Below are 12,857 nucleotides of genomic sequence, written 5' to 3'. Positions count from 1 at the left end.
ATACTATATGCAATAGGTCTACTATATTTGTTGTATGGAACGATTGTAAGGTGTACATGTCTAGCAGGCAGATGTCATGTGACCTAGACCTCATTTTCATGGTTCAGTGGTCAAAGTTAAATTTTGTGTTTTGGTCTGTTTTTCTCATACTATATGCAATAGGTCTACTATATTTGTTGTATGGAACGATTGTAAGGTGTACATGTCTAACTGCCAGATGTCATGTGACCTTGACCTCATTTTCATGGTTCAGTGGTCAAAGTTAAGTTTTTGAGTTTTTGTCTTTTTATCTAATACTATATGCCATAGGTCAACTATATTTGGTGTATGGAAATATTTTATGATCTTTATGTCAGTCACACAGGTTTTATTTGACTGTTACCTCATTTTCACGGTTCATTGCACAGTGTTGAGTTTTTGTGTTTTGGTCTCTTTATCTTAAACTATAAGTAATAGGTCAACTATATATGTTGTATAGAAGCATTGTTAGCTGTACATGTCTGCCTGGCATGGTTCATCTGACCTTGACCTCATTTTCAAGGTTCATTGGTTTATGTTTAGTTATCTTGGTTAATGTTAAGTTTATGTGACAGTTGTTATAAAGCTTAGCTTTATACTTAGGACTATCAACATAATATCAATGATTTGTTTAGAAGGCGAGACATTTCAGCGTGTGCACTCTTGTTTATTTTAGTGTCTTGTGTATAATTTGGAATTTATTATGACATCCATTATCACTAAACTAGTATACATATTTGTTCAGGGGCCAGCTGAAGGACTCCTACGGGTGCGGGAGTATCTCACTGCATTGAAGACCCATTGGTGGCCTTTGGCTGTTGTCTGCTCTATGGTTGGGTTGTTGTCTCTTTGACACATTCCCCATTTTCATTCTCAATTTTATAGACTTTCCAGTATATAGTGTTTATATTTGTGTCATTTAAAAAACAGTTAAAAGTATGGTTGCCGGCAGCAAACAGATTCCTTCCAAAAATTATGAACTTGATTAACCAGTGTTCTCAGAAATTTCTTATATCATTCTGGTATATGTCCAGTGACTTCGACCATAAAATTGAATTTTTAATGCACCCACCTAATACATGTAATACAAGGCTAAATTATATATCATTAAAAAGCTACACATCTGTTCTATCTGTTTTGCCTGGTTGTAAAAAAAATCGTACTTTGCAATTTCTGTCAAATCAAGATCAAAGGTCATGGACAAATAAGTGCATATTTTCCAAGATGTCAGCTTGGTTGTATATTATGACTTATATAATAAATTCATGTATGCAAACAGTTTATAAACTTTTAGCAGAGAGATTAACAGTCATTAATCAAACACATTTTTAAATATTAAAAGTGTGCTTTTGATAAACAGCACATGTTTTCAGAAATTTGAACAAAAGTTAACAAAATGAGTGAAACACCTATTTTTTCTTTCTGATGCAACTGAAAGCTAATCACTTAAAACTAAGTAAAACCCTGTTATAATTATTAAAGGTTTTTTTTTAAATCATCAATTTCCTATAATTATGCTTACTTCTAATCAAACAGCAAATCATCACAACTCATATAGTTGCCCAAAATACCCCCATATGCAGAAATACAGCTTTTAATCACCTTTTCCTTTTTGAACATTGTATGTGGTCAATATATGATTTAGTTAACAACTTCTTCAGATTCTGAAAAATTCAAAGTAAAAAATATGTGCAAGCATCATACTATTGCTTGAATCTGCGAGATTGCAATCTGTATTGTAAATACCAGACTGAAATAAACATCTTTCTACTTTTCTAATTGTTTGATTTGTACTTTCATTATAAACATTGATGTAGTGAAAAGATCTTTTATTTATTTAATGTGAACCATAAAAAAGAAATTAGAAATATAGACAAAAATACTGCTCACAATGGAGCTATTAATAAGGCAGCAACCATTTGATTTTCTGGGGGGGGGGGGGGGGCTATGGTTTTTTTTGGAAAAAAAAGTTTGTTTCCAGTTTTTGGAGAAAAAAATAATTTGTTTTTGATTCTGTGAAAAAAAATTGTTTGTTTCACCCTCAGCTGCCACTATATGTAATGCTAAAATTGAAAGAAAAAAATTGTTTTCGACTTGTGGCCAGAAAAAAAACCATAGCCCCCCCCAGAAAATCAAATGGTTGCTGCCTAAAGGCAAATTTAGTATACCGCTATTCATAAATCGATTTAACTGATACAAATGCGGGTCACAAACCAAACCCGAGGGAAACGCAGTTACTATCATTAGAAAAAACGGATCAACAGAAAAAAATGAACTGCACAAAAACAAATGCCAAAAATACAAAGAAACAGACTATGTGATACATACTGCCATTTGCCTGATTAGTTTCAGAACATTTTATGAAAAATGGTGGTTTGAACATGGTTTAACCCAGAATCAAATGCAAATTTGAAATCATCCCTTCAATAATGTTATGGACACCACTAAAAGTTGGTTGATGGTTATGAAATATCTGATTCCCCAGATGAAGTAACCAAATTACCGTCATCTCTGCATTGAATGTCACCTATCAGTCAGGATTCTACTTCATCAAAATTATCTCCACATTACGCCAGTTCATTTTCACAATCATAGAAATGGAAGCCATTGGAGGAATGACGCGCTGCAAATTTTGCTCTCTGAAACCAATAAATTTATCCACATTGCACCATTACGATCCTTATATGTTAGTTGTATTTTAAAAGACAAATGTATCAATTAGCTAATGAGCATCAGTTAATAATCTTGTCTGCATTGATTTAACTTAAAACTATTGTCTGAATGGTTTCCAGGCGGAATTTTACAGTAAGCATTTATCGCCTTCTATAACAAAGAGCTTCAATTCTTTTGTTCTGTATCAACTGGGTTTCTGACTGCTATGGAATAAGGCTTATCACCTAGTAAGGAACTACATGAGCCACAAGACGTGTGTCTAGCTGGCAATTATATTTGGTGTATAGAATAATTGTAAGGTGTGCATGTCTGTCTAGCAGGCAACTGTATTTGGTGTGTGGAATGATTGTAATGTATGCATGTCTGTCTAGCTGGCAACTATATTTGGTGTATGGAATGATTGTAGGGTGAGCATGTCTGTCTAACTGGCAAACTATATTTGGTGTATGAAATGATTGTATAAAGGTGTGCAGGTCTGTCTAGCTAACAAATATTTGGTTTATGCAATGATTGTAAGGTGTGCATGTTTGTCTAGCAGGCAACTATATTTGGTGTGTGGAATGATTGTAATGTGTACATGTCTGTCTAGCTGGCAACTTTATTTGGTGTACGGAATGATTGTAAGGTGTGCATGTCTGTCTAGCTGGCAACTATATTTGGTGTATGAAATGATTGTAAGGTGTGCATGTCTGTCTTGCTGGCAACTATATTTGGTTTATGGAATTATTGTAAGGTGTGATGTCTGTCTAGCTGGCAACTATATTTGGTGTATGGAATGATTGTCAGGTGTGCATGTCTGTCTTACTGGCATCTATATTTGGTGTATGAGAAGATTGTAAGGTGTGCATGTCTGCATAGCTTGGAACTATATTAAGTGTATGGAATGATTGTCAGGTGTGCATGTCTGTCTAACTGGCAACTATATTTGGTGTATGAAATGATTGTAAGGTGTGCATGTCTGTCTTGCTGGCAACTATATTTGGTTTATGGAATGATTGTAAGGTGTGCATGTAGGTCTAGCAGGCAACTTTATTAGGTGTATGGAATGATTGTAAGGTGTACATGTCTATCTGGAAACTATATTTGGTGTATGAAATGATTGTAAGGTGTACATGTCTGTCTAACTTGTAACTATATTTGGTGTATGAAATCATTGTAAGGAGTGCATGTCTGTCTAACTGGCAAATATTTGGTTTATGCAATGATTGTAAGGTGTGCATGTCTGTTTAGCAGGCAACTTTATTTGGTGTGGGGAATGATTGTTAGGTGTACATGTCTGTCTAGCTGGCATTTATATTTGGTGCATGGAATGATTGTAAGGTGTGCATGTCTGTCTAGCTGGCAACTATATTTGGTCTGTGAAATGATTGTTAGGTGTGCATTTCTGTCTAACTGGCAACTATAATAGGTGTATTTAATGATTGTAAGGTATGCATGTCTGTCTAGCTGGCAACTATATTTGGTGTATGGAATGATTGTCAGGTGTGCATGTCTGTCTAACTGGCAACTATATTTGGCGTATGGGATGATTGAAAAACGTGCAAGTCTGTCTTGCTGGCAACTATATTTGGTTGATGGAATTATTGTAAGGTGTGCAGATCTGTCTAGCAGGCAACTATATTTGGTGTGTAGAATGATTGTAAGGTGTGCATGTCTGTCTTGCTGGAAACTATATTTGGTGTATGAAATGATTGTAAGGTGAGCATGTCCGTCTAGCTGTCAACTATATTTGGTGTATGAAATGATTCACCTTTATGACTTTCAATATAAAATCAATGATTAGTTATGCAGGCAAGACATTCCAGCGTGTGCACTCTTATGTAAATCAAATAGCAGTGTCTATTTTCCCAGCTCCGTATGTAAATTAAGAATAGAAAAATTATAGAAAAAAGTAAAATAACAAAAATACAGGAAAATTCAAGACCGTAATCAAAATGGAAAAGTCAAAAGATCAAACACACCAAATGGGATAACATTGTCACATTCCTGACTTGGTAAGTGCATTTTCTTATGTAGAAACATATACTTAGTAAGAAATCTCTAAACAAATAATTATAGTTGCGTATTATGATTGATATTCTTTACTTTAATAAGAAGTCTCTAAAACATTTCTTTTTAAACCATTTTTAAAAAGCATAAATTTTGAAATTGTTACTAGTCTATATTCTTTTCCTCAATATGAAGTCTGTAAAGTAACAGGGCCGTAACTACATTGAGGCAAATGAGGCAAATGCCTCATGTTAGAAATAAAAAAAAAAAATGAAACAAAAGATTGACTTCATATGAAATTGTTTTCACGGAAAGTGTCTTGCAAGAGGCAAGTTCTCTTCACTCCCTGGTGTCGCCCCTGCATGTTTTGCGTGATTATGTTTCTATTCTACTTTTAGTTTTCAGAGTTGATGGTCTATTGTTTGTACTTTTGTGTCCCGGGTTTGGCTTTTGTTCATTTATTATCCAACTTTATGACTATAGTCTGAGTGTTGATTTTCATTTGTAAACGTGTGGTTTTGCAATGTTGCATGTCCACCGATGTCCAGACATTGCGCGAGAAAATTTAAGAATATACGATGCTACTCACAGAAAAAAAAAGTAGTTTCTGCATGGAGAATTGAACTTGATATTAAGGAATCCAAAACTGGCTTTTTTTTGGTAGATAAAACTAAATAGCTGAAATGATTCACATTAAAGTAAGCTAGGTCACCAATTTCCCGGTATCAAGACGTGTTCAGAATCTTGAACAGAAAATAAAGGAATATGGAGTAAACGTGCACTGGACCTAATCGCACACAAAGTCAATACATAGAAAAAATACAAATGATCAATGGTCAAAGTATTTCTTCCTGTTCTTCATCTTGATAGTTGCTCGAGGGTCTTCAACAGTAAAAAAAATCATAAATACCGTAAAACAAGGTCAAGATGGTCCCTAGTGTCGACTTAAACAGTACTAGTACTTAAAGTATAATACTGCACTGTCACTATATTTAAATCTAGTAAAACAAAAATCGCCAAAAAAAAGTCGAGGCACAATACAAGACAAGAACAGACAGACATATCGCAGTCCGGTATTAATGATTATGAGTGAGAATTACGAGTTTTGCCTTATCCTACATATCGGTCTTTTAAAATGTTTCCCCTAAAACCTAAAAGTCTAAAATTACAATGAATCTGTGTGTTTGCTTATAGACATAATATTGTCAAAAAAAAAATTGCTAAAAATTAATTGCGTTTCAATGTAAATAAACTCATCATGCCATAGATACCAGGACTAAATTTTGTATAGACGCGCGTTTCGTCTACAAAAAGACTCATCAGTGAAGCTCGAATCGAAAAAAGTAAAAAAAAGCCAAATAAAGTACAAAGTTGAAGAGAAAGTCCGGGAAACGTCCAGAATGAACGATTTTGTGTTATTTTTCTCAGAGCTTCTTGGGGCTTTGAGCGGCCCCAAGACCCCTCCCCAAAATTTTTTCGCCTCGCTAGGCTCGGCGAAAATAGATTTTGCCTCACTTTTAAAAGAGGCTAGTTACGGCCCTGAGTAATCTGTCTTTTGAAAAGTAAATATAATACACATTAACCAAATCATGCTTTTCTTATTTAAAAAAAGTAAATAAATGGCAAGGGTTCCGCGGGACCCGGTGTTTCGTTGTTCACATAATAGATTTACAGTTAATGAAATAAAACGTTTGAAATTTGTGAAAAAAAGTTATGCTTGTAAAAAATGAGAATAGCATCCCATCAAATCTATAGATTTATAAAAGACTTGAAACAAATTTGTTGAATGATTATTTTCAAAGATATATTTTACATTTTTCTCTAGCAGGGGAGGGTCCAGGTAACGGCGTAATGGACGTACGCTCCCCCTTTTTTATATAAAAATCATAAAAAAAAAAAATATATCGTAATCTGCTAATATTGTATTGAATATGGCAATTTATCATATTCATTAATTAAACACATACTCCGATTTCCTTTTATACTGATTCCGATGGGTGACTTGGGCACCTTTTTTAAACAACCAAAAATGTAAGTAAATCTATACATGAAATGGTTGTTTTGTGTGACACTTCCCCAATGGCCATTCTACATCTACCCGGGGAATACTCGCTATATATATATGATACCGCGTATGTTCCGACAAACGGGATTGCATTTTTAGCTAAATTGTCTGAAATGGGTTTATGTTTTTTGCGCCTTGCATTGGAATTAAAGGGTCAGATTTTACTATCTAGAACGCGGTATTATAAATACAATGTCATACTATTGTTTTAAATAAAGGTGCATGTTTTGTTCCATTAAAACTTTTAAACCCGCTACAATTGTTTGCAACTGTCCTAAGTCAGGAATATGATGTTCAGTAGTTGTCGTTTGTTGATGTGATTCATAAGTGTTTCTAGTTTCTCGTTTTTTATATAGATTAGACCGTTGGTTTTCCCGTTTGAATGGTTTTACACTAGTATTTTGTGTGGCCCTTTATAGCTTGCTGTTCGGTGTGAACAACTCTCCATCCAAGTCATAATTTGTAAAAGTAAACCATTATAGGTCAAAGTACGGCCTTCAACACGGAGCATTGGCTCACACCAAACAACAAGATATAAAGGGTTTCAGTTCAAAGTATTGGAATGATAGGAATACAGATTCCTTGGTGTCGCAATAAATGTTGCGCTAGCCTCGACTGTGGGAGGTTGTTGATATCTTTTTTTACACTGCTACCCTCAATACACGACGAATTTAAGAATAAGATCAAGTATAAGTAGCTTGGAGCTAAGAAACTGTTATATGGTATCTTAATAAAATCATCATAGATATCAGGATGTACATTTTGAATTTGCGCCAGACGCGCGGTTCGTCTACAAGGACTCATCAGTAACGCTCGAATCAAATAAAGCAAAACAGGCCAAATAAAGAGAAAAATGGTTAAAAACGCCAAATAAAGTAACTCATCGTATATGGTTTTGTAAAAGCTGAATACATTATATCATATATAACGTATACCCTAAACATTATTTGCAGCCTGCATATTTTTGTGATAGTTGCCGCTGTATATTAAACGCCCATCTATCCGTTTGTATATGCCGGCATATTGTTTTATGGTAATATTCTTTCCATAGCACAAAAATGTCAGTATTCACCTCAAAAGCTAACAAAACCGTTAAACAGACTTATTATATATATAAGAAGGGATCAAGTTACGATACTGTTGTCAAGTCATTAAAGATTGCATATATTGACTTTAATATGGAATCACTTATCGGGTCTTTGCATCGGAATTAAACACATTTATTCTAAAACCAGTTGTTGGCATGACAGAGGTTATGTTCTTCTCATATATTTCATGATGGTATGATCAACCCTAACAGGTGGGATTGTGTCTGATATTCATATGATGAAGACATAATCTTTCAATCAGTTTAATTGAGGTCTGGAGCTGACATGTCAGTAACTGCTAGTATAGTCTGTTGTTATTTATGCATTATTGTCATTTTGTATATTTTCGTTTGTTTCATATTCTGACATCGGACTCGGATTCCTCTTAAACTGAGTTTTACTGTGCGTATTGTGCCGTTTGTTGTTTCTACATGGGCTAGAGGTATACGGGGTGGGTTGAGATCTAAAAAAACATGGTTAACCCCGAAGCAATTTTGCGCCTGTCCCAAGCCAGAAGCCTCTGGCCTTTGTTAGTCTTCTATGATTTTTAATTTTAGTTTCTTGTGTATAATTCGGTGTTTAGTATGACGTCCATTATCACTAAACTAGTATACATGCATATTTGTTTAGGGGCCAGTTGAAGGACACATCTGGATGCGGGAGTTTCTCGCTGCATTGAAGACCCATTGGTGGCTTTCGGCTGTTGTCTGCTTCATGGTCGGGTTGTTGTCTCTTTGACACATTCCCTATTTCCATTCTCAATGTTATATTGAAAATTGTTTCTTTTTAAAGTTTATGTCAACGATAAAAAGGTTGTCTATAAGGGAATCGGAAATTTAAATATTGTCACTAAGGTGACACTAAACTTAATTTGTATACTAGGGGCTTCAATAATGGTGCATTTTTCATGTGCATATCAATGAATTTGATAAGGTGGGGTCCTAGTCGGGGAACGACCGTTTAGCTTCAAGGCGGGGCGGGGTGGGGTATGTTTTTTTTCCAAAAAAATAGTTTGATCCCCGTTTAGATGAAAGAAATATTCTATTCAAGCAGATGACAAAACAAAATCCGGATTTTCCCCATACCTTATAGTTTTAAATTTTGAACCAAATAGTTTAATTGATAGTGTTGAAAATCTAAATAAAATTGTTTGCGCGATAACAAAATTCTCACATCGACCAAAAAACATACCCCCTTTTTTTACGTTCAATGGTTGCTCCCTTAGACTACGTTTGGACTGTTGCTTGTAAAAAGAATATGTATTTATCATATATGTAGCTCAATTAGGGTCCTAAATCCGCCAGTGTAAATTTACACATAGCAAATAAAAAGAAATGGGATTTTCTTTTTAGTACGAAAGGATAGTTCCGTATTTGTTATTAGTGCATTTTTAAGTTATCGTACGATAATCAACTTCATCAATAGTTTCGGTTCTTATATTACAAATTACTTGAGTTTCAAATATTCAGTTTTCAGCGTTTCGTATGAAAATGCTTAACTTAAAATTCAGCGTTTTACAATAAAGTCATTGTTCTGTTTTTTCGAGAGTAACATTGGTGATTGGCCAAAAATGACAAAATCAATCGCACAGAGATGCGTAGCACTCTCTTTACACTATCCCATTTTGACTGGACGTAGCTACGTACTTGTTCTTTGCTCAAAGTTGATTGTCGTACGATTACTGAAAATGCGCAAAATGCAAATACGGAAATATTCCTTGATGCAAAAAAAAACCGTTTCTTTTTAGTCGCTATTTAAAATCAGAGACGGATTAGGGGGTTGCCGACCCCTTAACGGAGTTACATATATGATAAATGCATATTCTTTTTACAAGCATCGGTCCTAACGTTGTCTTGAAGGACGCCTCCGGGTGCAGGAATTTCTCGCTACATTGAAGACCTGTTGGTGACCTTCTGCTGTTGTTTTTTTCTATGGTCGGGTTGTTGTCTCTTTGGCACATTCCCCATTTCCATTCTCAATTTTAACTAGGCCCCCACATTTTCAAATGAATGGATTTGCACCTGGAAAATGGACCATTATTGAAGCCCTTCGTGGAGGTATTAAAGTCAAATATAGTGTCACCTTAGTGACAATATTTATAATTCCGATTCCAACATAGATTACTATCTCAATTGGTCATATATTTATCTTGATATGAACTTTTTAAACTTTTTTTAAAATCACCATTTCATAATGCCGACACCTACAAATGGATAGATAAGCGCATAATGTACAGCTGCAACTATTACATAAATATGCAGGCACAATGTTTATGATTTACGTTTATACGTTATGAATGTATTCAACTTAAAGGCTACTCATATCTGAACTTACTCTTAAATTCAGCGTGTATAGCGGATAGTTGTGTCAAATAGATATCAACAACATCCAACGTTCCGGCAGTGGCGGATCCAGAAATTTTCAGAAGTGGGGTCCCACTGACTGCCTAAGAGGGGGCCCGCTTCCGTCATGCTTCAGTGATTCCCTATATAACCAACCAAATTTTTCCGAGAAAAGGAGGGCCCGGGCCCCCTGCCCCCCCTTAAATCCGCCTCTGGTTCGTGGATAGCACAACGTTCATTGCGACACCATCAATTCAGTATTCCGTCCCGGTATAAATACTTTAAACTGATATCAATTATAAAAGGAAATAAATGATCCTCATGTACTCGATACATAATTAAAACAAAACGTCAAAAAATGCATGTGACCGAAGCGCCTTTCGGGATCTGCCTTTCCCAGGAACCGCGCTCAAAGACGAATATTAGAAGGCCAACAATTAATAAAGAACCGAAATAGTTGATTAAAGGTTTAAAAAAAAATTGAAACCAAATTTAAGATAATACACGTGTATTGAGCCATTTTATTGCTTAAAAGTTCAGTAGAAATATATATTCATACTCAAAACTACCATAGTAATTGGCTTGCTACGAGTTGGTCAGTTTTCAATGTTACTCCTTAATGATGGGTGCTGGGTAAACTAAATAGTTATGAATTATTCGTTTCGTTTCGCTTTTATTACGTTTTGAAGTTTACAGCCGGGTTCCCCTTTTCTTGCCCCTTTTCTATTTTTGAGATCGAAATCAAAAATTAAAAAAAAAATCAAACTTTCAAAAAAAGAAATAATCAAAATTGCACGTTAAGTTTAGTACTTTTAAGGTTTTATCAAATATCATTACTATCAAATTAAAAAAACACTTTAATTTTAGAATGTTAAAATGTTAACTATTTGTTGACTGAAATTTCGAAATTTTAATTTTATTTTTTTTAAATTTTACAATTTTGATATTTTAAAACTTTAATCAAAGTTTCAAAAATAAAAAATTTGGAAACCTTTTAAAAATTTGAATTGATATCATAATTGTTGTACACGGACCTCATCAGACTTCATGTCTCAAGCAAACCCTGAAAATATTCGTATACAAAATTAAAAAATAAAAATACATTAGAGTTACATCCCTTGTTCAACAGGTGCCCGTAGTTATCGCCCTTGAAAAAGACGTTCCCGGAAGGTAATCCAAAAACCTAAATTCACATATATCTTGATATATATTTAAGTGTCAAAAATGAATAACAAGATGAATAAATAAAATACTTCACGATAAAACATGTAGACAAGGATACGTTATGACATGTGACTAGAAAAAAGACTAATTAATGAAGGGAAGTAAACAAAGCAACAAGTTCCAAAAAAATGGCAGCACTTTACAATGGGAATCAAATAGAAAACGATGATTGGGCCAGATTTAGAAGTTTGGAACGTGGACTTGTTGTGACAATATTCTTTGGAAAGAATAAAAGACCTGAGAAACGAACTTTACAAGTTAGAATAGAAACAAGACAACTGGTATGGATCCGAGCACAAGGAGGAAAACCAGAGGGTTCATGTAAGTTCATTCAGTGCAGCTGATGCTGATGATGGGGTTTATCATTTTGAAATCCTGATTCAGTATCATATATATATTTATAAGTGATGGTTCACAAATCATAAACAAATGTGTTATTGATGCTGATTATGACAAGTATTCTATATTGTCATTGATCATGTTGATCATGTTGATCTCAAATAATTATATGACATCTATAGCTAGGACATGTACAATGTAGGAAGGCGCCATGTATTTTAAAAGTTTTGCTTTGACGCCTTCCTGCGACGTGTAATGTAAGGCATCAAAGAAAAAATATATAATTGCGTTTCAAAATATCATATTTTTTATAATTATTTGGACTAATGTTGATCATGTAGATCCTGGTATTGAAACATTTACAAACAAACTAACAAATACTTTATTTACCAACCTCCAATCCAAAATGGACAGCAAACTTTAATGTTTTGTTTTGTGGTAGAACCGTTGTTTGCCTTTTATTCTTTTTTCTTTTTTTGCCATGGCATTGTAAGTTTTTCATGTTCAATGTCTCTTTTGAATCTTTTGACACTTTTTGAAATTTTGGATATATAGTACGAAAGTACCATGAATCCTACATGTATGCATGTTTCCAAGCTACTGTTCGGTTTTAAATTTTTTTCCCCTAATATTTTGCAACTGTTAACGTTGAAAATCTGTCCCAGTATGGCATATTCAACATGCATATGACTGCAATAATATACTGTGAAAGGGACTGCATGAATAAATTATGTCATGTCTGGTAATTTTGTTTGTTTGATAAGTTTGTTCATTTTGTTTGCTCTGCATTACATCAACACATCACAGACTTTGGGAGTTGTAGACACTGCTGTCCAGAATGGTACACAGTACAGCATAAAGTCTAAGTACTTGCCCACCTCTTGGAGCCAGTGAGTTTGAATTCTCCCTCTCGCTACCCTCACTACGGAGGGATAAATGTATGAATTCCTTTTTCTATTAAAAATATAGAATTAAATTTCTAATTAGTCATCAATGGAATCATGGGAATTAGACATTATTTTAACATGTTTAACATGTTTAAATTGTTCAGTTTAAACAGATAATAGATTTAATTCATGTAATTAGCATGCTTAGTTTAAACACACTCTTGTAGTTCAT

General features: G+C 34.3%; 1 protein-coding gene across 14 annotated transcripts in view; it reads left to right on the top strand.

Annotated features, from left to right (window-relative positions):
• Positions 1-11,315: 11,315 nt before the first annotated feature.
• The window catches only part of LOC143079807 (1-phosphatidylinositol 4,5-bisphosphate phosphodiesterase gamma-1-like), a 79,971-nt gene continuing 78,429 nt past the window's right edge, over positions 11,316-12,857 (top strand). For all 14 annotated transcript variants that reach the window (XM_076255399.1, XM_076255400.1, XM_076255401.1 and 11 more), the window contains exon 1: positions 11,316-11,720. In XM_076255399.1, coding sequence (XP_076111514.1) covers positions 11,528-11,720 — 193 coding nt within the window. In that variant the 5' untranslated portion in view covers positions 11,316-11,527. The remainder of the gene's footprint in view (positions 11,721-12,857) is intronic.

The sequence above is a fragment of the Mytilus galloprovincialis genome, chromosome 6 (assembly GCF_965363235.1).
Source record: "Mytilus galloprovincialis chromosome 6, xbMytGall1.hap1.1, whole genome shotgun sequence".
NCBI lineage: Eukaryota > Metazoa > Mollusca > Bivalvia > Mytilida > Mytilidae > Mytilus > Mytilus galloprovincialis.
The sequence above is the reverse complement of the archived record's forward strand: the minus strand, read 5'-3'. Positions and strand labels throughout refer to the sequence as shown.